Source organism: Cyanistes caeruleus, chromosome 1 (genome assembly GCF_971803275.1).
Source record: "Cyanistes caeruleus chromosome 1, bCyaCae1.hap1.1, whole genome shotgun sequence".
Classification (NCBI taxonomy): domain Eukaryota; kingdom Metazoa; phylum Chordata; class Aves; order Passeriformes; family Paridae; genus Cyanistes; species Cyanistes caeruleus.
This window is the reverse complement of record NC_141701.1, coordinates 94,770,454-94,796,074: the sequence shown is the minus strand read 5'-3', so window position 1 is coordinate 94,796,074 and position 25,621 is coordinate 94,770,454. Positions and strand designations below refer to the sequence as shown.

At 37.9% G+C, this 25,621-nt stretch overlaps 1 protein-coding gene across 6 annotated transcripts in view; it reads right to left on the bottom strand.

Moving 5' to 3' along the window:
• ATP9B (ATPase phospholipid transporting 9B) overlaps window positions 1–22,623 on the bottom strand; it is a 158,519-nt gene extending 135,896 nt beyond the window's left edge. For 2 of the 6 annotated variants that reach the window (XM_086842971.1, XM_086842978.1), the window contains exons 1-3: window positions 18,560–18,683; window positions 6,150–6,434; window positions 3,038–3,211 (exon numbers count right to left, since the gene is read on the bottom strand). In XM_086842971.1, coding sequence (XP_086699097.1) covers window positions 3,038–3,174 — 137 coding nt within the window. In that variant the 5' untranslated portion in view covers window positions 3,175–3,211; window positions 6,150–6,434; window positions 18,560–18,683. Of the gene's footprint in view, window positions 1–3,037; window positions 3,212–6,149; window positions 6,435–18,559 lie in introns of all 6 variants that reach the window. The other 4 variants (XM_086842963.1, XM_086842977.1, XM_086842951.1 and 1 more) reach the window with 2 other exon arrangements.
• Window positions 22,624–25,621: the final 2,998 nt, after the last annotated feature.

Below are 25,621 nucleotides of genomic sequence, written 5' to 3'. Positions count from 1 at the left end.
TGAATAAAAGATTTTTACAAAATCATTTTTCAAGTACACAGAACTTTGTCAAACCTTCCATATTTGCTTCTGCAAAGCAGGTGAAACTTTTTAGACTAAAGAGTAACAGTTTGTGATCTAGCAACAAGAATCTACAGAATATAAAATTCTAAAGCTGCAAAGTAAGAGATGGAAAACTTCCTCTTGCAAAAATGAGATTAATCCTAACAATGCAAGACACACAAAAACCCCTACTGGGTATGGGGGTTTTTGTTTGTTTGCAACATGTAAAGTGATTTTGAACACAAACACAAGACTTTCACTGAGAACCCAAAAGAAATCAGGGGCCCCCTGAGCTTGGCTCCAGAATAATGCCTAGTCTTTTATTGTGTTCATCCTTCTGTCACAGCTTTGAAAAATTTACAATTTCATTTAAAGAACAAAAAGAAACCCTAAATGTTGAAGCTGAGATTTGTACCTCACCCAGATGCAGGTATGAGGTACTGATTTCCATAAAAATAGGGTGAAATTTTAAATTCTGTTCAACTGAACAGGTCTCAGACTGCTTTAATCTTACATTACACTTAACCCTGTTTTTCTTCTGGAAATAAGTTTCAGTTGTTCATTTAATATGAATGCACCAACACACATGAAAATTGCTTTCTCACATGCTCTTCTCCATTTCAAGTATGAAGGCATCAATACACAATTGTATCCCAAACCATACCTTATGCCCCAGAAAAATACTGTAACTAATTCTACTACACAGTGTACATAAATACTGCAGGTGTGACAATACAATAGCCTCCAAGTTTTCTGCATTATCTTTTGCATGATCCTAGGTAACTTTATCAACTGCAAATTGGCATTTCAAAAACCCAACTATTCCGTGGGCTCCAGCAAAAATTTGTAAAGTGCTATTATAATGAGAAAGCATCAAAAAGAATAACTTACACTGACTGCACATCCCTGATTTTTATCAATTACAAAGCCTCAACAATACTCTCAGCCCAGATGAAATCTCCCTACTACCATGACAGGTATTTACACACCCACTCAAATATGTTCACCCAAGAAGAGGTTTCTACTCAAGCTAACTGGACCAGTAGAAAAGACATCATGGGATTCATTGTCCTTCCACATCTTTTTCCCTACCTCATCTAAGCAGTCATCTGCAGTTTTCCTGTGGGAGTATCCTCTGTCTCCTGATTTCCAACTGAAATTTCAAGCCTCTACTAGAATCTGAGGGTCATTTTTTCATTATTTTTTTCCATGAAAAAGTGAAAGTCGTTTGCTATGATGTCATTAAAATGCCAGTAGGTATAAATGCAAGACCAAATAGACTCTTTATTGTGTCTGAATTTAGTTGAGGAAATTAGCAAAGCAGAAATCATACTCCCCTACAGCCTCTTTCTTAGCGAAGACTTTTCTTTTACACACCTATATTAGCAGTGAATATGTATAAAATATGTATAGAGCATAGAAAAAAAAAATTACTCAAGTAATTTAAACACCAGGATTGAAAGTTTCTAGGCTTGAAAGCTGAAATGTACCTTTCAATTTCATAAAGCAAGTAGGAACATGAAATTTTGCAATCTTCAGCACTAATGATCATTTCTTGTGACATTCTCTTACAGTTTTTAATTAATTCCAACATAAACTCACCTTGCAATTGTCTGTCTCTATCAAAACACTGTTAATTCCATGTCAGGATGCAGTCTTTACTGATCTGCCTGTTTTAATTAAACTTCTGGGAATATAACCACAGTGTATATATATATATATATATATATATATATAATCACTAATACTTACAGAACCAAACTCATATAAAAGTGTATTGTTCAAAAAGTATTTAAATTTTAAGATGTCTAAAAGATTAACAGGTTCTTTAAATACTTATAACTGTTTTTTTAACAACTAAAATGTAGGTCTGTACCAGAAACACTGCTTCCAAAACCTATTTACATACACAAACACTACTTCTGTAAACTTTTCTACCTTCTTTCCTTCTACCTTCCAAACACTTAATGTCTATAATAAAATTAATAAACCATGAGTTTTTGTTAAATCATTATATAAAACAGAGATAACACAGATCATGTTTTTTTAAAGTTTGTAACAATTATTTCAAAAAACTGAAGGTGTACAAATGCAGCTTTGCTTATATAAAAGAATGGGCCTTTTAAATTGTCATAAAAACCAGCTGTGGAGACTTCTATCTAAATCAGTTCTAAAGACATCTGCCAAAGAAAGCATTCATCATTTAAATTCCATGAAAATGCTTTGCTCACTTCCCTTTACTGATTTCTCAGGTTTTATTACTCCAAATTACAAAAAAAGGAAGATCCTTAATAATCCTACCAGCAATTTCTCTACTTAGTTGTGCTAAAAATTCTTTAAAAGATTACTATTCCAAGGTATTTGCATAGAGCAGAATTTGGCACAGAAAGCTTTTAAGTAAGAATCAAATCACAAGAAATAATTCCAGCTGTAATTCACTCCAAGACCACCAGTTACATTTGTATTTTAACCTTTAAAGTTGAAGGGTTAACTAATCACTAGTTGATGAATTTGCTTTTTCCTTACAGCAACATCAATAAATTTACATATATTTCAAACTCAACATCCTAATATTTACAAAATTAAGAAAATTTAACCCCTCTACCCTAACGTAGTTTCAAGTGAAGTAAAAACCAGGGTTACATGCCAAATTATTATTATAATATTTTATCCGATTAATAATAATTATCATCAGATTGTATTAATATGATTAATAATAAGATTAATACAAGTTTAGCTCATGCTCTCTCTTGCAAGGCAGAGAGGAGAAGCACAATAGCATCAGCTTTTCAGAGCTGTTTTTTAACAGCTGGCAACATTCTAGTAGGGAAAATGCAGCCAAATAAATCAAAAGATTCATGACAAGCAAATTATTCTGTGTTCTATTCTCTGCACACATCACACAATACAAAGTTACTATTTATCACACAATACAAAGTTACTATTTATTTAATTTGTGAAAAACTTTAATTAAAAGTACTAGTGTATGACAAACCTAGTGCAAAGGAACTTCCAGCCGCCACAGATGAACCATTCTAAGCCTCTTCTTCTCTGAGAAATTCTGGCTCTTGGTAAAGTATGATAATCACTTTCATCATTTTCAAAGCCTTCTTCTGACATCATTAGTGGCATTTCATCCAAATGAGAGGACTCATCTTCCACTTGGTACCTGGCAAAATGAGATAAAAGCACTACATAAATAGCCAATACATCACTTTTTATTACTAGGAATCTCCTAAACTAACAAATTCATTTTTGCCATATGGAATTTTATTAGGGAGATATTTCCATCTAAGCATCTCATGCATTTTTGTTAATACATTAACAAGATATTCTGATTTTAATTTTAAATTGTGTTATAGAGCAAAAAGCTTGCAATCATTGTCAATCCTAGTATAAATAATTCCAGGGAAATTCTTAGTTTTTATATATCATCTGTGCATACCAAGTTGCAACTTCCTAGTTTTCAAAGGAGTCTAAGATTTTGTTAAAAGAGAAGTTACTCCGCCAAGCTTACAGCAGACACAAGTGACTGAGTTTTCATGGGAGTACAGACTTTATATTTCCACTACGCTTTTTCAACCTGCTTTCCTAATGTCTTTTTTAGTGTGTGCAGGCCTCTGAGCCTCACTTTCTACACCAGTCACCAGTATCTTCATTTTAATTATGAAAACATTATAGTTACTCTCATAATTCTACACAAACACATTCACTGAGTCAAGAAGATTTGCCTGTGGGACCCATGGAACCAACATTAAGCTAACAATGGTCCTTTCCTCCCCAGAAACTATTATCCACTCTAATTTTACATATGTGGAATGCTTTTTAAACTAAGACAAAGCACTAGAATATTCAGTAAGAAAATTCCTCTAAGTGCATTCAAATTGACTAACTTACTCATTTCATACTTTTATACCTTTGGGAAGAAGACTGAAAGAAGATGCAATGTTACTCAGAATCAGTAAATTTAATTTTTATGAAGCTGTATTTAAAGTCATCTCATAGGTGCACCCTGGGACTGCCCATTTTCTCCACAGTAACCTAAACCCAAACCATATAAAAATAGTAATTAACAAAACTAGAAATTCATTCCTTTTATGTGAGTGAGCAGTTGGAGTGCATGGAGCTCTGCCTATGGATGTATAAGGAGGCAACTGAGAGCTTCTGGGTTAAGAGCAAAGAGAGAAGAGGTAAAGGCAACATTTTAGGAGGTGTCTGGTAGAGACCACCTGCACAGGAAATGCATGTGTGTGAGGCCCTTTACAGACAGAGAGGAGCAGCTTCACATTCTCAAGCCCTGGTCTTCATGGTGAACCTCCACCACCCTGGTATCTGCTGGAGGAACAACACAAAAGGACAGGATCCTGGAGGGTCCTGCAGCTCTTTGACAATAACTTCCTCCTCTAATTACTCAGGAGGAGCCCATAAGACAAGACACTCTGCTGAACCTCACACTCACTAAGCAAGGAGGGGCTCACTGGGAATGGGAAGGTCAACACAGCCTGGACTGCAGTGACCATAAGATGGTGAACTTCAAGACCCTTAGAGCAGGAAGGAAGGCAGCAAGCAGCTCACAACCCTGGAAATCAGAATGGATTCGGCCTTTTCAAGAAATGCCCAAAAGAGTCCCATGGAATAATGTCTTGGGGAGAAGAGAAGCCCAAAGAAGCTGGTAAGTACTCAAGAATCAGCTACTCCAGGTTCAAGAGATTCCCATCCAATGGAATGGCCCTGACTGGACAAATAAGGAGCTGTCCAAACCTGAACACAAATATAAAGTGCACAGAGGGTTGATATAAGGACAGGTAACATGGGGAAATACAAAAACATTGTCCAAGCTTCCAGGGACAGGAAGCTAGGAAAGCGATAGCCAAATGTAATTGAATCCAGCCAGGAAAGTCAAAGACAAGAAGTTTTTAAGTACATGGATGAGATAAGGAATACTAGGGAAAATGGGGTCTCATTGAATAAGACAGGGAATATAGTTACATAAGACATGGAAAAGGCTGAGGTGCTGGATACCTTCTTTGCTTCAGTCTTGATTAGCAAGACTGAACTATAGGAGTCCCAGGTCTCAGAGAACAGGAAAAAAAGCCTAAAACAAGGAAGATGAGTCAGGCAACACTTTAGCAAACTGAACATAAATATATATATATATGTATATATATATACATATACATATATATACATATATATTTCTTTTATACAGTATAATATTACATATATAATAAAATATATGTAATGAAATAGATACAATATATAGTAATATATATATACTATTAGTATTCTATTATGTATATTTATATGTAAAAATATAAAAAAGCCTATGGGCCCTGATGGGATGCACCCACAAGTGCTGAGGGATCTGTCAGACGTCACTGCAAGGTCAATTCCAATAATCTTTGGTCAACTGTGGCAACTGGGAGAACTGACTAAAGATTGAAGGAAAGCAAATGCCATTTCTACTGTCAAGAAGGGCAAGAAGAAGGACCCAGGGAACCTGCTCATATCTTCCAGTTTCACCACAAGCACTGGGAAGGTGATAGAGCAGCTCATCTTTGGAAAACTTTTCCAAAAAAGGATAAGAAAATGAGCAGTAGTCAGCATGGCTTCACCAAAGGGAAGTCCTTCTTGACCAACCTGCTAAAGTTGTAAGATTAAATAACTGACCTGGTAGATGAGGGAAGAGCAGTGGACAGTGTGTGCTTGGACTTCAGTAAGGTCTTAGACAGTGTCTCCTATAAAACTCCCATAGACAAACTGATGTTGCAATAGCTGGATGAGCAGACAGCGAGATGGAGATTCTGTGGTAATGGCCAGGTCCAGAGGGCAGTCAGTGGCACAAAGTCTAGTTGGAGGTAAGTACACTAGGTCAGTGTACCCCAGAGGTCAGTACTGGCTCAGTCTTCATTTAATATCTTCACTGATGAAGTGAAAAATGGAGCAAAATACACTCTCAACAAACTTGCAGTGACACAAAACTGGAAGGAGTGACAACATGCCAGATGAACATGCCCCTACCCAGTGCAAATTTGACAGGCTAAAGAAACAGGTTGATGGGAACCTCAGGAAGAATTGCAGTTCTGCACCTGAAAAACCTCACTCACCACTACATGCTGGGGGCTACTCCAGGGAAGGAGCCTGATAGCAAAGAATTTGGGGATCCTGGTGGACACCAACACTGTGCCCTCACTGTAAAAAAAGGTACCAGTATTCTGGGCTGCATCAGGCAAAGTGCTGCCAGCACATCAAGGGAGGAGATTCTTCCCCTCAGCTCAGCACTGGGAAGGCCACACCTGGAGCAGGGTGTCCAAGTGGGAGAGAGACATGGTCATGCTGAAGTGAGTCTAGTGAAGGGCCATGACGATGATGAAGGAACTGAAGCTTCTCTCCTACAAAGAAAGAATGAGAGAGATTGGACTGCCCAGTCTGGAGAAGAAAAGGCATAAATAAGCCTTGTTATTATATTACAAGCCTAAGAAGATCCTGATCCTATTAATGTCTATGAACCTGAAGGCAGGTTGCAAAGATGACTGAGCCAGGCTGTCTTCAGCAGTGCCCAATCATAGGGCTAGAGGCAATGGGCACAAACTGAAACACAGAAGGTGCCATCTCAACATCAGGAAACACTTAACATGTGGATGACTGAGCACAGGCATGAGCTGTCCAGGGAAATTGTGGAATCTCCATCCTTTTAGACATCTAAAACCTGTCTGGACACCATCCTGAGCAAGAAGCTGCAGCTGGCCTTGCTTGAGCAGGAGGGAGTTCTGCTGACAGAGGAGCACCCTGAACAGCATTCAGTCCAAAGTCTTAATAGACAAATATGGTATTTTTTTTTAAAAAAAGCAATATTACAAACACAAGGGGTAAGCATGAGAAGGCTTGCATTTTTACAGCTCACTATATATTTAATAAAAAAACCTGAAACCATTTCCTTCCCCCCTAGATTTTCTGTACTGAGCCTTATTGTGTACAAAAATATATATTAAAGCAGTTATTAACTTTTTTGGATGCCAGAAAAGGGAGGGAGGGAAGCAAGAGACTGAGTATTAGATTTCTATTGAAAAGGTACACCACATACTTTACAGTGGCTATATAATAAATTGGTATCATCAGTTAAGAAGTAAACTTTAATAAGGAAGGGGAACAAAAAGCCCAAAAGCCACTATTGTTTAACAAGTCTTGAGCTAGGCACTCCCTCTTTTCTTTGGGAGGTAATCTACTGATTTTTGCACTGTCTTGGAATCACTTGGTATGGAACACCACTAGGAGATGTGTTCAGACCAGACTAGAAAATATTGCATAACTAGGAATAATAATAAAAAAACATCTCCCACACCCAGCTGCAAGTCGAGTATTGGAACCTTAAGTACATTAGGCCTTATGACAAGAAATCTTCATCAATGTTTCAAATGGTGTAAAAGCACTACCACACTGCAGAAAATACAATCAAAGTTTCAAACTAAAATACACTGTGCTAATGTTAAAAGTTAGGAGTTCCCAGAAAGTTATGTGAAAATAGGGCACGGAAGATGCTTTCCAAATTATTGCCAACAGCACCCACTTAAAGAAAAAAAAAAAAAAAAAAGTTTAAAACAAACATGAAAAACTTGACCTTCACAATGGTGTTTGCAAAAAGCTGTCTCTGATGTTTAGTTTAACATGACAATCTAGCAATATATTTCCTTTCTTATCATTATTATTAATGGGCATTAAGAAAAAAACATACAAAAATTCTCTTCACAAAACACAGGGCTTATTACAGGTTAACATATTATACTAAATTACATTGATTGCTCTCAGACTAGATCAACACTAAGTAATAAAACCACTGCTTAGAAAAAACCCAAGATATTACTTTATTCTTAGACTTCCAATAAGACAGGTCTGTGTTTAAACATACAATGTTCAATGCTTTTATAATATTTTCTAATTAAATTTGTAAATTACATTATCATCATTTTAATAGAGAACTTTATGCTGCACTAGGGTTTTGCTCTTGGACATCCAATTTATGATGTATTTTTACACCACACAGTGAGATCAGTCCACCAGCTGTAATGGACTGTACAAGATATCACAAAGTAACACTTCTACTTCCATGCAAAGTTAACAAGTGTCTGATTTGAAAAATAGTATCGCTTATAAACAACAGTAACATAATAAACAGGGGAAAATCTTGAAGGAACACATGAATGCCAGAGAATCATGGGAGAGATTTGACAGAGAAACAGTCACAGACATGCTCAATGTTTAAATATATTTTGTAAATGTGGTAATATTTGTGGAATACATTGATCCTCTAATCCTAGTTTCTTTAAGATTTGTTTACCATTATATTAAAGACAAGGGGTTTTTTCCCCACAATTGGTATCTAGGCTTGCACTTTCAAATATGGAGCTTCACCAAGTAGTGAAGATAATGAGCATAAGCGCCATCGTGTTTGGTAAGCCTGACTTCAAAATACAGGCTCTGAACTGGCAAGCAATTTATTCTGTTTCAAAAGCAATTTTGCTATTGTGTTGGAAAATTGTACTTCAGTATTTAAAAACAGTAAGATAATGAATAATGGATTTTTCATAACTAGGATGAGAACAGAAATCTTTGTGTCTTTGTTACCTAGTATTCTGCTGCACTTAATTGCTTGAAGTGCTGATTTTCCTTGAGTGACAAATCAATTAAGTATAATCCTAGAAACTTGTATTAAAATAGGAAAGCACTGAAAGCAACATGAATAAAGAAGCCAGAGTGGAGACATCAAAACTCTCAGCATGATTGCTACTAAATCAGGTATGAAGAAAACCATCTTGACAAAATATGGTTTCCTAAGAAAAAAAGGAACGTTAATATTAAACAACTTTCCACAAAATTTGACTACTATTAGGAATCTCATTTAACAGATTTAACTGAAATAAAGCCATGTACAATAAATACTTTTAAGTGAAATTTTGATATAAATATCTGCTGTGAAAATGATGCCTCAAGTCACATGTACCTACGTCATTCCACTTTGATGGCTGTTTGCCAGAGTAGATACAGCTGCAGAGTTTCACAGGTACCATAACAGGTAATGGAAGCCATTCTAAGTTACTTATATCTAACATGGCTACAGATAGGAATATAAGCACTGTGTCAGATCCTGCATAAATATTCATTCCTCATCACCTATCACTTTTACTATAGACTATCATTCCTTCACAAGGAGGAAAACAAAGCTGGTGTCTTAAAGTAGTGTTTCTCAAACCTAGTGAGGGAGGAAAAAGGAATGCGTGGTCCTGAGACGATGCATGAACTGGACCCAGGAGATGGCTGTGGGATGCAGAGTAGCATGGAAGAGAGGCTGCAGTGGAAAGTCTTGAGTAAAAAGACCAGCTGAGCTACTGTGACCATGCTGTGACCATGTCCCGTGCTGCCAAGAGCTGGCCATTTGGCTGAGTGGCTGTGGCAGCCACAGGACTCCTCCTGTTTCCCATCACAGGCAGAGGACAGAGTAAGCTGCACAATCTGTCTCACTCATACCCTATCCTGCTCTACCTCCAACCTATGTGAACACTTTACAAGTCTGAGGATAAATGAGGATTCTGCCAAATTGTAGAGAAGTAGGAGAAAAAAATGAAGAAAGTGACAGGCATATCCATACAAAGAGCAAGGATGAACCATGAAATCAGCAACTGCTGTAGACTGCCTTTAACACTAATGAAACTGTCCAGATCATGTCCTCAAACAAAGAAAAAATTCCCAGGAAACTGCAGCTCCATATATTTTATAAAGCAAGGCACATTCATCCATAACCATATTTATGACTATACAATGTATTTTCATGTAATCCTTCCTCTCAATCAAATAACAAGTATATCCATAAAGCAAATTGCTTTTCTAGAAAGTTATTCCAGAAAAATCAAATTAAAAATACTTATTTTCCTTAAATATTACCCTGCATTTCTAGGGATTAGAAGTTACATTTTTCCTCTAATTTCAAACACCTCTATGCTTCACACAGCAGTGAACTCTGTTAAACTACAAAGCAATCATGCTGTTCCAAGATTACAAGAGAAGTTGAAAATGGAAAAATCTTCTACAGCTAAATGCATGAAATTTAAAGAATTTCCTTCAACCTCTTCCACACAGAAAAGCTATTTCAGAAGTTTTTTAATTGATTAGAACTTGTCCCTATTCAGCTTCAGCTATGCCTCTAATGCAAGTACACCCCTAATCGTTACTCATGAAATCTCTGAACACAGGTCCTGACCAAAAAAAAAAAAAAATCAGACACTCAACACAAAAGAATGCTATTACAAATTTTTATGGAGTAACCACAGTTAATACTAACAGCTTTTAAGGATGCTGGATATTTGTAGAGCTGAACATTTACATCCAGGATCTTTAAAAACTTAGTACAACATTCTCACCATAGTGCATGTTTATCCACTGGACAACACAATAGAAGGAAAAAGTACTTCTACTGTATGCAGGCAAGTTTATTACTGTCTGTGTCACTGAGATGAGTAACACCAAACTCTGCAATAAGACCAAATAAATCATTGCCCCACAAGCCCCAAATGATACAGAGAGATACTACAGAAAACCACAAGGCACCATTGTTGAATTACTACTACAAAAAAATGAAACAACCGAACAAGAAACAACAACGAAAAACCCCACCCTGAAACAGAACAAACCAAACAAAAAAAAATTCCAAACAAACAAAAAGCTGGTATCATCAGCCTTGCAGAACTAAGGCAAAAACCCTTATATCTATTGAGGTAAAGCTCTACAAGCATAATAGAAACTTATTACCACAGCAGCTCCCTTTCATTGGTAGCTTTTAAAAAATTGCTTACAACATATACTAAAACTATAGGTTCCACCAGACACCTACAAAAATAAGATATTCTGAATGCTACTTGCCTTTTCTCTCTCCTACATCACACTTTCTTACTAGAACAATATACAGAAGAAGCAAATTGGGAAGATATGTAATGAAACCTCCATGATAAAAAGCACCCGTTCTTATTACCCCTTGCTCACCTTACAAAACACTATGTATACCTTAACATAAGACCTTTTTCAACACATGACAAGATGAGTGAGTCTCTGTATTTAACAAATAGATACCAGAAATACCTAAATACACAGCAGGACCTTAGGAAACATCATCTACATTCAGCAGAACCCTATTTTTAATTAGTAGGGTATGTCATTGATCAGAACAACGGAGCCATTTTATCACTGTCACTGGGTATTGTTATTGACATTGTAGCCCAATCAATTGTTTTCTCTCCCTGTTCTTAGCAATCCAAATGCCTGCCCAAGCAATACAAATCACTGTATTTAGATACTATAGCTATAAACCAGGAAGGCATGCAAAAATAATAGCTTAAACATGCAGTCACTTGTGCTTATGCGAACAATAGTAACATCTGCAATAGTAATTAGAAGTTCTCAAACTTTTTTTTTTTTTTTTTGCCTAAGGATTAAAACACTTCAGATCAGGATAGTCACTGTAAGAAAAACTGTGCTAAAAATTGTGACTGTAAACCTATCTTGGAATGAAAGACCATTACTAGTGAAAAGAAAAACAAAGACAACTTTTTCCAAATGCACAGTTCTACGTAATGTCAAGTTAAAGAACTGCACTTAAAAATCACTTTTTTAGTAAAATCACCTAAAGTTTGTGTCATCTAAATTTGCATCTGCAGATAAAATATGACAAACTGCTTCTCAGGTATGGCACCAATGAAAGTGTCATTGTCTGCAAAATTATTTTATACTTGCTAGTGTGAGCAACTTTGTATGCATGTCATATGGTTACCTGTATCATTAAATCATTAAACTTTGCTCTGAAAAGTAAAAGTCACAGAATCTAACAATGAAACACATGCTGCATAAACAGTCTGAAAATATTAACATATAGCAAGACTAATTTTCAAGACTTACACATCAAACTCCTTGGACCTTTGTCCCAGGTGTAAGTCTCAGAATCTGCACCTATCCTAAATCAAGTGTCACTCCCAAACAGCAATATTAACCTATAAATAAAGTCTTCAGCAAAGAAAGCAAAACACAGTCCAGGAATGGGAATATGTGGACTACTTTTTTTTCTAAAAACTAGAGGTACTCCATAACTTGAGATCTTGAAAACAGACTCAACTTAAGCACTGTTACACAAATACAGCATCCCAAATACAAAGCTGCCACACAAACCCTGTTGGAAGAATCAGAATTCAGAGATGGGATCTAAGACTAAGCCTAAGTCACTCAGTGACATATTTCCAAATAACAGGGGTGAATCTGTGCCCAAAACCACAATCCAGGAAAAGCTAATAATCAAAGGGCAGTATGTCCTGCAAGACAGTGACATCAATGTTGCATTTTTTAAATGAAAAAGAGACAAACACTTTGAATTTCAGGTGAAGTCTCTAAAAAAGGGGAGGGACAAGAGTTCTCCTGGAAAAGAACAAAAATAATCATACATGATTAATCCACTTTGTAGGAATGGCATAATAGTACAGACAACCCTCCTAAGGACTATTCTAGTGAGATTTCTTTACATTGCATTTGATCCTTTCCTCCTTATGCTGAAACAAAAGACAGAGGCATATTGTAATGAATATATATATATATATTTGAATACATCAGCATAACATACAGCTGTGTAATGTAATGTGTTCTCATTCCCAGTACACAACCTCTACATATCAACACCTACAGCCTGAAACACTTTCCAAGAATAACACATTTAGTAGTTCAGAGTTCATGACATTTCTAGCAATTATTAGCGGAACCTTTACCAAATTATTGCATATATTGCAATACCAAATTATTGCAACTTTTGGTATCACAGTAACTAGTGGTATATATATGTCTCTGTGAGTCGCTACCTCCAGCAAAGATTTCTGTCCTACAGAGACAGAAGACTCATCTGTAATGGTGCATCCATTTTGCTGCCATTCCTGTTTGCTTGTCACAGAGGAAAAACAACACAAGACAGGAGCTCTGATTTAAAGGAAGCACCACAGGAACCAAGCTGATGTTAGGAGTTTTGTCCAGAAGGAAGTGCAGGTGTGCCAGTACAAGCATGGAGAATTAATAAGCAGTACCCACTCCCATACACTCCCACAGCTGCTTAACTTCCAGGACTTTCTGTGATCATGTCCAGAGTAGCAGAATGAATAGCATTAACATTGCTATTTCTAAAAAAAAAAAAAAAAAAAAAAAAGTAACATAGATATTTATAGTTTATGTTCCTGGACTTAACAAGTTATTGCTTCTGGTCAAACAACAGATGTTTGAAGAAGATACTGTTACTTTGCAACAGCAGTTTTAAAACACAGATGTTCAAAAGTAAATTCAGTTCCATCTTTGGAATGTTTTATCACAGAAGCTACATTAAAATTCAAATTAATGCCAATATTGCCAGTCATTCAGCTTCATCCATCATTTTCAAGCTCATTTTCAGGATGAAATATGTAGAGCTACTCAATTAACAGGTGTGTGGGGGAGAAGGTGAAATTTAAACCTGTATAGCTCTGCCCAGATACTGTAAGAACTTTTGTTCTAAACATTCAGAAATACCCAGGGAAGGAGATTCATAGGAACTAGCAGCATTTCAGAAAACTACACCAAATATCACTGCATACAGTCCATTCAATGGGTAAACTCCACTGATATGTATCAATATTTCAATATTTGGGGGGTTTGAACAATTATGGATATTTTTCAAGGCTTTCCAGACCTACACTTATGCCAATATAAGTCATGAACTTTCTGAGAACACCATTCTACAAGAGATGTTAGGTCCTAAAAGCTATGATTGTTACATGGTCTCACCAAATAATATTTCTAGTTATTTTTCTTATTACTATTTACTATTACTATACTTATTGCTAGTTATATTTATTATTACCATTATTACTATAATTATTAGTTATTACACATGCAATAACAAAAACCACTGGAATACGAAGAATAACATCTAGACTGTGAAAATCACATTGTCGTTTAGAATTAGGACACAATTCTAACAAACAACTGAAAGGCAGCAGGAATCAAGATATTTTAACAAAGCTCACATCAGACAATGTCAGAAATGAATAAAAACCCCACAGAATTACAGTACATGCTTCGGGGATTATTTGTTGAATTTTCATCTCTTTTTTGGTGGTTCACTGTGGAACCTAGCCAAACACCCTGGGAAATCATAACCATAAGGACTACAAGGTTGCTGGGAACAGCCTTCATCCAAATGAAAAGCATTAGAATAATATAACTACATTAAATCATCTTATTTTCTGTATACTACAAAACTTGGTTTGGGATTTTTAATTATGAGGGAACCGTGTGAATTTTCATTGAATTTCAAGTTCTGCAGACTTCCATTCCCTTTTGTCTGGAACAAATTGCATTTTTTTCTACTACACATACTTTACATTTAATAAGCTAAAGTTCACAAATTGTTAAGCAACAAGTATCCTGTGTTTACTTGTACAAAAGACATTATCCTATTATTTGGTTCTTTTTTCTTTCTTATGCATTTTTCTTATGCACTAATGACATGAAAGAATTCAAAAATAACAGTATAGTCAATTACCTTAAAACAGAGTTGCTCCATCAGTGGCAAACTGCAAGGACAAGCAACAGCAGTTGATCTATTACACAGCTTGTGCCCTGCCACAAGCACCTGGTATATCCAGTTCTGCCATTCAGAAATATACTACTGTGGCCCACACCACAAACAACAATAACAAATCCATAAAAAATCATGCAAGAGATTTCCTTCCAGTGACTGGGTATCCTTCATGACACCACCTTTATGAATATCTGGAGTACAAGTAAATTTATGTTACATAAGGGAGAGCTGGAAAGATGTGATTTTCTGGTACCAGCTCAGGAGTCTCAACACCTCTCACCTCAGCCCTAATGCAATACAATACAGTGTATGCCAAATACAGTCATACACTGCTAGCACAGAATGCCCAAATAAACCAGGTATTTTGTTTATAGATAAATGATGGTTGACTACTGTTTAGTTCCTTATCAGCTCCAAAATTCCACCAGGCTTCTTATTCTCCTGCCATCAACCTCACATGACAGCACAGCACAGTCAACTTCCTTCCCGTGTTCAGCAGCTGATTATTCTGTGGTTGATGATGACAAATACAAGTCAAACAGATGAGAACAAGCCTCAGTGCACATTTAAGGTGAACCTGAATGTTCTCTGGTCCTCTTTTTCCCTCACCATGTAAACAAAAGCAGCAATTAGTTTCCTGTAGATAACAACCTTCAAGCTGAAGGACAAGACCCTGAAACAAGTGCTGAACCAATCAGCTTTTTCCCCAAGTTTTTTTACAACTATGCAAGTTGAATATACTAAACAATAACAAGGATTTTTCAAATTAATTTTAAGGTGAACAATTTTTTCTCCAAGATAGATTTCCCTAATTGTTAATGGCAGCACACAAACAGTTCTCTGTCCATCTCAGGCAGGGAAAGAAGAAAGAAAATATAAAAACTGAATTTCTACTACAAAAGTAACAAGTTGTGCTAAACATCAGAAATAAAAGCAGAACAGGATGCATGTGTTCATTGAACCATAGGTAATATTTAATATGTATTTTTATTTTTAAAATTTTTTTTGTTTTAAACAAGTCTTAACACATACAGTATGAATGTATAAAATACATTAATCTTGTCATGTTTATTTATATATAAAGTACATCCCAGGACATTTCACAAATCTTAGCTGCCACAATTTTATACAGAAGTGTGCATATTATTGAAGTGTTTTTAGGTGTGTGTGGGAAAACATATTCCAGCTTTAAAATATGCACTATCTGTCTGTCTAAATACATCTAATAAGCACAAAGTGCACTATGGACAAACACTGAGTATGACTGGCAAAGATTCCTACAGACTGCTTAGCTCAAGCAAAAGAAGTTATCCTACAAATTAGCTGCAAGGCCAATAAAGGTTAGCAACTGATGAGCTGTATTAACTGATGTTGCACAGCAGCAGGACAATTAATTGGAGTTAAAAACACTACCACACTTAAGTTAAGGACGTGTGCGTAAGACTCGCAAAAGACTGTAAATTCTTCACTGAAGAAACAAATCACAGCAAGTCAAAAACTCTTGAAGGTCCAGAAACAACAGCACTGGATTAAATCCAGTATAATCCAATATCCAGTATATTTTAATGGATGTTTGTTTCTAGACATCTTCAGCGATATGTATTACACCCCTTTAGTCAAAATCCTCAAGCATACATGCACATGATAGGTTTCTGCATATCAGAGACCTCAATGACTTCAACACTCTCCTAAGTATCTGACATCAGGACCTTTGCTGCAGTTTCCACAGGAATGCAAGGCTTCTCCAGAGGCTGTGCTGAAGATAAAGATTAGAAAAGCAGGATGAATCATTCATAGAGACACAGAAGCTATAGTTCAATTACAAGCTTAGAGCCATAAGACTTACAAGTTGTAACTTGACTATCTGCACTGCTGTTATTTCCCCTTTTACTCTACACAAGACAGCTTGTGTCTAGACTCTTGTGGTAGACTCTACACAAGCATTCCCATGTTTTTATTGCAGGTCCATAGGACACCTTCCAGAGATGCTCTCACAAATCCAATATAAGGTATTCTTAAAGGAGAATGACAAACCTACTCAACTCATATTAAGAAATATAAAACAAATTAAGTGAGTGAAGAGGCTGGTGTAAGTATTCTAATTCTTAGAGCTCAAATAAGCAATTTATTAATCAAGTGATCAAAAAAGAGCAAACACAATAAATGAGACTGACATTTTTTAAAGCTTTTATATGCCTACAAGAACGTACACAAAAGTAATGAAAAACATAAATAATCACTTTTGTGGAGGATCAATATTTTAAGTACAGAGATCATGAAACACCCTAACTCTGAAACACATCATCTAAACTGGAAGGAATGTAGTCCAAATCTTTGGAGGTCAATGTTGATCAAAGATAGAGGGCAAGAAGCAAATCTGTACTGAGTTGGTAGTTCCTAGCTACAGCTTGCCAAATCTGCTCATAAAGCCACAATTAAAAAGTTTGTCTAAAGAACCTCAATGACACTTGCAAACATACCTTCAATTAGCCTGTGTAACTATCTCAGTTATGGACTCCACCCATCACATCTACAACATTTTTCAAATCACCAGAACACTCCTTGTCAACTTTCAACAGAGCTCCCAGTATCTTTCACAGTCTGAACTAAGTTTTTGCCTACCAAATCCTCCTTGTTATTCCCAAGCACACCTACTGGTAAGTAAATTTCAGTGACAGCGTTCTCTGATTCAATTCTCTAAAGAATAGGGTTAGTGATGATGACACTGCCCTACCTCAAGACGGAGGACAAACCTACTACAAATTGTCATTCTAATATTAGTGAGATGGGGAAGGCAGACTGTCCTACAGATTTGTTTGTAAGACAAAATAAAAAACACCTTTGTCTAGTTTAAGAATCAAGACAACACAATGTAAGTTATCCCATCCAGACAAGGAAGTAAATATGTTTTATTATGAAACAGATTTATTACATTTTATTCATTATGAAACAAATTTATCACTGTATTTGAACTAGAACAAGAGCACCAACTATTCTATTCTTAGCAAGCCTATTTACTTCAGATCTTACAACTGGTCCCTCCAGTCCTTCTATCCACAGACAATACAAGAGCCAAAACAGAAAAGAAACTTCTAACAACCAAGTGTAATCACATCAGCCACTGTAAGAATCCTATCCAATGGAGATACCAAAATCACGAAGCAAAGTTTTTCCTTGCTCACAAGAACAGCATACCTAGAAATTATTCAGAATAATGGGAAGCAAAGGAACGTAAATTTTTTGCCTGGAAACAATTTGATGGCACACCTTTAAACCGCTTTCTCCAACTTGCTTAAGTCCAATAGTGTATCTTTTAGGAAATTTGAAGTTTAATTCCCACACTCAGCAATGGTGCCCGTGCTAGCACCCAACAACTAGCTCGCAACATATTTACTACGGACGCCCAAACAAGCCCCCCTCCGCGGGCATCCTGCTCCTAAGTGAACTCCTGCCAAGGGACCCGAGTTGCGCGGAGTTGCGGGCGGCGGGGCCGGGCGAGCGAAGGCCGCACCCGTGGGCGCGGGGCCGGCGCCGGGAGCAGCCGGCCCGAGGGCGCCCTGCGCATCATCCCGCTGCCGCCGCAGCCCGCCCCGGCCCCAGCCCCGCCGCCGGGACACGGGACCAGCGGCCCGGGAGAGGCGGCCACCGCCGAGGAGGCCTGCGGGAGCCGGCGACTGCCGACACCCCTCTCCGCCACCCACGGCGCGGCCGCCACCCCTTCCCGCCCTCCCCGCAGAGCGAGCGGGCGGTCCCGGAGCCCCGCAGGGCAACAGGGCTGGGAGAGGGGCGCACGCCGCCCCGCCCGCGGCTGGGGACGGGGGAAAGAGGGGGGAAAGAGAGGGGAAAGAAGCGGAGCAGCGGCCGCCGCGCCGGCCCTGCCCGTACCTGCTGTGCCGCTGCGCCGCGGCGGCGCTGCTGTAATAGGCCGCCCTGCGCTGGGCGCTGCGCGGCACCGGGCGCAGCGGGATCTGGTCCGCCATCTTGGGGGCGCCCCCCCGCCGCCCGCCGGGCGCCGCCCGGGCCCTCCTGACGTCACCGGCGTGGCGTGACGTCAGGAGGGGCGGGGGCTCGGGGTAAACACGGGGCGGGCGGGAGGCGGCGGGCGCGCGCGGGACCGGCGGGGGTGTGCGGTCGCGCGCGCTCGCGCGCTCCCCAGAGGGGTCCGGCGGAGCTCGGGGCTCAGCCATTGCGGACTGCGGGGAGCCAGGCTCTGCTCCGTGCTGCCAAGCTGCAGGACAAGAGGCCGTGGGCAGGAGCACAGGATGCACAGGAAGTTCCACCTGAACATGAGGAAGAACTTCTTTCATGTGCGATTGCCCAGAAAGGCTGTGGATGCTCCCTTGGTGGAGGTACTCAACATCCGTCTGGAAGCAGTGCTGTGCCGTGGGCCCAGGGGTGACGCTGCTTGAACAGCGAGGTTGGACCAAACCACCCCCTGTGGTTCCTTCCAACCTGACCCGTTCTGTGATTCCGTAATTACTCAGCTTCTGAGGTACCATGCCTGCCAGTGATGGTTTCCTGCCATTAAACAGAGGCAGGTATTGCCACATGGACGAGTACATTCTGCGTGCCAGGGACCTCACAGGGTTGATACACAAGTCACCACCAGCAAAAGCTGGTTTGGAAGATAGATGTGTTCACAGACCTATTGTAGGATGTTATCTACCAGTATTTCCAAGAAACCAGGTGCTGTGGGGGAGCAAAAGGCCTAACACCATCACAAATACAGAAGACTTTCCACAATAGGAGAAAGAAGATGATTTTCTTTTTTTCCTCAATGCCTGTTCCTAAATGAAGTTTGCTCTTATGACCTAGACACTTCAGACTGAATTGTTGCTGTACCTTGGGGTGTACCTTTGATCAAGGGAAGATGGTCATTATGGAGGCACCACAATACACAGCTTACAATGAAGGATGCTCCTATCTGATGGAGTGAAGGTTATGGAGCACAGGCAGTGCTTTCCAACAGCAAAATTCTGAGTGAGATTTTGGCTTTAAGCATATTATATGGATTGTGGACTCACTGACAGACACAGAACTCTCAAAGTTGAACCAGGAGACAGGAACATTTACATAGAAAGCACAGGACTTGTATAGGAGTAGAAAGGGAAAATATCTATGTTGGGCACATGACAGGACTTTTCTGGGTATTCAAAGGGTCACACGAGGAAGTGCCAGAAAGGGGAAAGATTTTATTTAGCTTTTCAACTGTGTTAATCTTTATAATGTTCATGGTATTAGAATCAGAATCAGTTCACCAGTAGAATCACAGAATTGTATTTATATTGAAAGAGATGTCTAGACATCACCTAGACCAAGCCCCTGCACCAAGACATAATGTTTAATATCAGGCCATGTGCAATGGAGTATTGAACACCTCCAAGGACAGCACAGTGTTTCCATAACTTCTCTGGGCTACCTGTAATAAGCACATTGCTAATAAGTACTCAAAACTTCCTGTGTTCCAACTTGGGAAACACAGGATCAGCCAAAACCATCCATCTCTGAGAAAAGTCTGGCCTCCATCTTCTTGGTGTCATGCCATTAAGTAGTTTTATTCAGCCACAAAGTTTCTTCTTAACTTTTTCTTCTCTAGGCTGTGCAGCCTGAGCTCTCATCCTCTCCTTATACATCATGTTCTCCAGCACCCTGACCATCTTGGTCATCTTTTCATGCACTCACTTTGGAATGACAATGAGTTTTTGTAATGAGCAGACCAAAACTGGGCATGGTAACTCAGACAAGGTCCTACAAGTACCAGATAGAGGGGAAGAAGGGTTCTGGCTTCACAGTTAGTGATAGTGCCCAAGGTGTGGGTGGGTGACACTGCTCAAGGGTACGTTGCTGTGTGTAGTACTGTGTCTCCTGCCTGCTCTGCCGTGATGGCTGTAACTTCTGTGTTGAATTAAGCAAACACAGCCCTGAAAACTTTCAGGCTAACAATTATACTAGGTGCTTTCATGGCTGTTGTTACTGCAATTGTGCACATCTCACAGCTTTAAAATTTTAAACATTAATATTAATAACTATAAATTCAGAATCCTCATGTGGCTAAGGAAGTTACTGCAGATCACTGAGGCCAAGAGAATTAAAGCTATTGCTTCCTGTTTATTAATGGATTCAAACCCATTGCAGAGCAATTTTTGAACTGAACAGAAAGCACTTCATTCACAAGTTAGTAGCCTAAGATTAATCTTCTTGTCTGTGCAGAACTTTGGTTCTGGTTATTTGATTATATTTCTAGTTACTTAACAGGTTCTTTGGCCTATATCTATTTCTAATCTTAGTCAATTGTGTGTATGTGTTTGTAAATTCCGTATGTACAGACGTACAGAATCAGAAATACCTGATTGAGAATGTGTAAGGAAAGGTTTAGTATTGTCAGACTTGTAAAGGCCCCAGCATGAGACAATCATTAGGAGCCGTAAATGCCTTGAGAGTCTTGATTTCTTACTGAGTCTCATGTAGTCTATAAAGCATTATTTTATTTATGACTACTTTAAGGTTTTAAGAAATAAATACTTCTCTATTACCTGTGTACAGAGAATATTTCAACCAGAAAGCTTTCTAAGAAGAGGAAAATGAGTTTTTTAGTATAACAATGACCAAGAGAGTGACAAAATAATTTTAAATACATGCTGTTTTGATTACTTCAAGTATATGTTTAAAGCTTGCAGTTAAGACAGTTGCTGGAAATAATGATTTGATCACCCTAATTGCCTTTTTGCATCACTATTTTCATGAAATGGTAAAAGCTCTTAAGTACAGGATCTTTAATTATGTAGCATGTATTATCTTTTGGTTCTCTCTCTAGATTATGATGTGATCCTGTCTTTTGTTTTTTAAAGAACATTCTAAATATTTATATAGACATTTTCATCATGCAAAATTGATGATTTGGCATATAATATGTGTTGACTTTTCAAGAGGCCTTTAGAAAATGTCCCTGCATTTTGAAAGTAATATTTCCTTTCCTATTCAGCAATACTGAAAAGTCACAGAATAAACTTGCTTTTGATCCAGATTCTGGTATTCAAGTATTTCAGGCAGGTTTTATTTTCTTTATGAAAAAATCTTTTCATTTCAGGAATTCCTTTCAATATTAATATTATAATATTCATTTCAATACTTGGCTAAGTAACATTTGTAACTTAAATATCATGATAACATACATTTGTGATAATAAGTAAATATAGCACCACTCTGTAATAAACTTTCTGTATCATCCTTTCTGTGCTTCTTTTTTTACATAATTTTTGCACTTCTAACAAGTGGCAGAGATCCAGAACCTATGATTTATGGATTTTGTGAACTCTTGGTTTGATTAGTAGTGAGCTGGCATGGAAACTGTTTTGCATTTGTTGCATGTATCTGCTACAGGTGCAGAACCTATCTGTAATGAGTTCTGCCTGATATCCCCGGAGGGATTTAATAATAATTTATACTTTTGTTACCATTCTACTTCTGCTGTAAATGTTCAAGGTTAAGTGCTTCCCCCCACGTAATCCTGATTATGTATCCAGTCTGGGCCAGGGTAACAGGGGAAATGAAAGGCAGTTTGAAGCTAATTCATTCTTTGCTATCCTTCTCAAAGCCAAATTATAAAATCATTTGTAGTGGAGTAAATCTGTGGAAGTGATACTAAAATCATTGAATATAAAACAAAAGAAAAAGTTTCAGTAAGCCTCATGTAATGTTAGGTGGTACAAAATTTACATTACCTATATATGAGGTTTTTCTTGCCATATCCTTCAAACCTCCTTGTATTTCTATTTTAATAGTGTAACTTTTTTCATCAGTGGTGAACCAGCTTGGTATCTGTCTTCAAATTTTCATCAGATTGTAAATTGGTCCAAAACACCCAGAGGCTTAAAAAAAAAAAAAAAAAAAATCACTGGCAAGATCTAAGGACAGCTACACAGAAAGAATATGGTTTTGTTTGTTGTGGGCAGAAAGGAAGAATACGCCAAATAAATTCTAACACTGTCAGAGAATGGGAGCAAAACAAATACAAAATAGAGGGAGCTAAACCAACTGCAGTTACCAGTTTTAATAATTCTAATTGCAGTGCTTTCATATCTTCAATCAGTAGGATGTAACGAAATGTTATCTTGCTCTGGGAAAGAACAGAAGTGGAGACACTGTTTTCTCTGAAAGGATCCTTGTTTTAAAAGATCACTTCAGACAATGAAGCCTCATGCAATTCAGTTATACACCAAAATAAATAAGTTTAGAAACAGCAAAAAAAATGAAAATAATAATTTGAAATATTAATATACTATAAAAATACTGAAATCAAAATTATGCTCACATATTAAAAATATTATTGTCTACATAGCTAGAAGAAAATTCTACTTCTACACTTTTAAATTTTAATATTCACAACATCCAGTGTTTGTCAATTAATTGCACTCCCAGCTGTTACATTTCTTTCAGACCTTCTTTCAAGGTTTTCTCTTTGTTAAATGTCAACTCTCTGCAGCCCTGCAGGATTTATGGACTGCCAAATCTTTATTTCTCCTTTTGTAGTACATCCTTACCAAACTATGCGTCCCTCAGAACTGGCTTCACTCCAGTCCTCTGTCACCCTCACCAAGTCAGTCATTCAGAATAAAATGCAAGCAATATCTCCTCCAATTGCATCAGAAAATTAAGGTATTATTGTTGTATATATGTTGTATTTTGGATTTTACTAGAGATACAACTTCTAGACAGTAGCAGGTTTGGCTGAAAGGGCTTTTTCTCCAGTTCTCTTGGCAACACTTAAAGTAGAAAAAGTGCAAATCCTACAGTGCTTAAATAAAATTCATTTAGAAACAAAGGTAAGCTTTGGTGACTTCTGAAACAAGTATCAGTCATACTTTCACTTAAGATATTAAGTGTTGATTGTGAATAAACTAAAGGGAAAATTGTAATACAATGTTCATTACTGCATTTTCACAACGATCCTTCACTGACAACCATCTGGAATTTTTCACGGTATCTCTTCAGTAAAATTAACCTCTAACATAAAAATTTCTTCAGTATACATTTCAAAATCCCGTGTCTTTTAATTTCTAGTTAGCTTCTGAAATACTCTTTCTCATGCTCTTAGTGTATGTAAATTCAACGCTAGATTTCTGTTTCTAATTGGAGAATAAAAAGCCCCATGGATTCAAAACTCTTGAGCTGGATTACCAACTTCTGATCTCTTAAAATGAGAGAATATTCAATACAATATTCCCATGATCTGTTGCACAAAATTAATAGCAAGCACACCAGCACTTTCAAAGGACCGTTTTTGATTTTTGAGTGTTCTCAGTAGGTTCATTTCTTCAAATTCCATGTTCTTGATATTTCAAGTAAATAAATACAGCTGTTTTAACTACTCCTTGAAACTGAAAGAAAATACACCCATGGATTAATTACAAATTTTGTGTTTTTTCAGAGCTTCTGAAAAGGTTGTGGAAGGACAAACAAGGCCCAAGTGTAAACTCAAGTATCCAGTTGTGATTGCTGGTATCAGACTTGCTTGGATTTGATTTCCTTTTACAGTTTCTGATACAATAGTGACCAAAAGCTTCACATACGGTTAGTGGGTTTTTGTTCTCACAGCTATACAGGAGTAGATGAAGAAAAAGTTCCCAGATGATAAGTAACAAAATACTTAGTGTCTTGTAAAGCATATCCTTCAAAAGTCTGAAATTACTTGAAATCTTCTCTCTTTATCTATCCCAGCCATCAGCTCAGACTAATAGTAAAAATAAAAATAATAATAATTTGCCTCAGACCTGCTTCTGAAACCTGTTTTTCCTCAGATATTTTAGCCAGTCATATCCAGTTTCTGCTAAAACCGAAACATCTCCTCTTTGTATAGTGATTTCACTCCAAGCAGCAGTTTGAACTTTACAGATTTTTCTTGCATCTCTTATCCATATAGGAAACATTATTTTCACAGAATCACCGTCATCAAGGTTGGAAGAGATCTTCAAGATCATGTAGTCTGACTGTCAGCCCAACACCACCACAGTCATCCCTAAATCATATCCCCAGGCGCCACACCCTGACAGTTCTTGAACACTTCCAGATACAGCGACCCCCACCACCTCCCTGGGCAAATTATTCCAGTGTTTACCACACTTTCAGTGAAAACTTTTCTTCTGATATCTAATCTGGGCCTCCCCTGGCACAACTGAGGACCGTTTCCTCTTGTCCTTTCACTTAAGACATGGCAGAAGAAGCTGACTCCCATTTCACTACACCCCTCCTTCCCGGCAGTTGTAAAGAGTGATAAGGTCTCCCCTGAGCCTCCTCTTCCTCAGGCTTAACACCCCCAGCTCCCTCAGCCACTCCTTACTGGACATGCTTCAGACCCTTCACGATGTCTGTTTCCCTTCTCTTGACATGCTCCAGCACTTCAATGTCCTTTCTGCAGTGAGAGGCCCAGAACTGGACAGAGGATTTGAGGTGTTGTGCTACCATATCTTTCCTCTACCTTTGTCCCCAGTACTGCACTGAGCAGCAATCTGTTCCCACTCAACTCATTATTTGTCACTGAGAGATTGTTCCCCATTATAATAATCAAATAATTCCAGTGGATTTTGTCTACTTCTATAATTTGCAAACATTTTCTCCATTCCTTGGGGAATTTCCCATAAATGGAAAAGAAAGAATTCATTGCTTCTTGTCAGAAGTAAGAAGGGTCAGTTTGCTTCCACAAAGCAAACTGAAACCAGGGTTACCTTCAATAATACTGGATTAAGAAAATCCATTTTGTCTCCAAAGTCCTAGGATAAAGACCAGTCAGTCTACAAACCTTAGTTACCTGCAACTTCCAATATCCTTATCTGATTCTAACTTATCTAAATCTGGAAGAACTGTTAGCCAAACACAAAAAAAGTGTGTTTTTGAAAGTAGATAATATTGTTGTGAAGAGGCTTAAAACTGAAAAGAAATATGTACTTCATA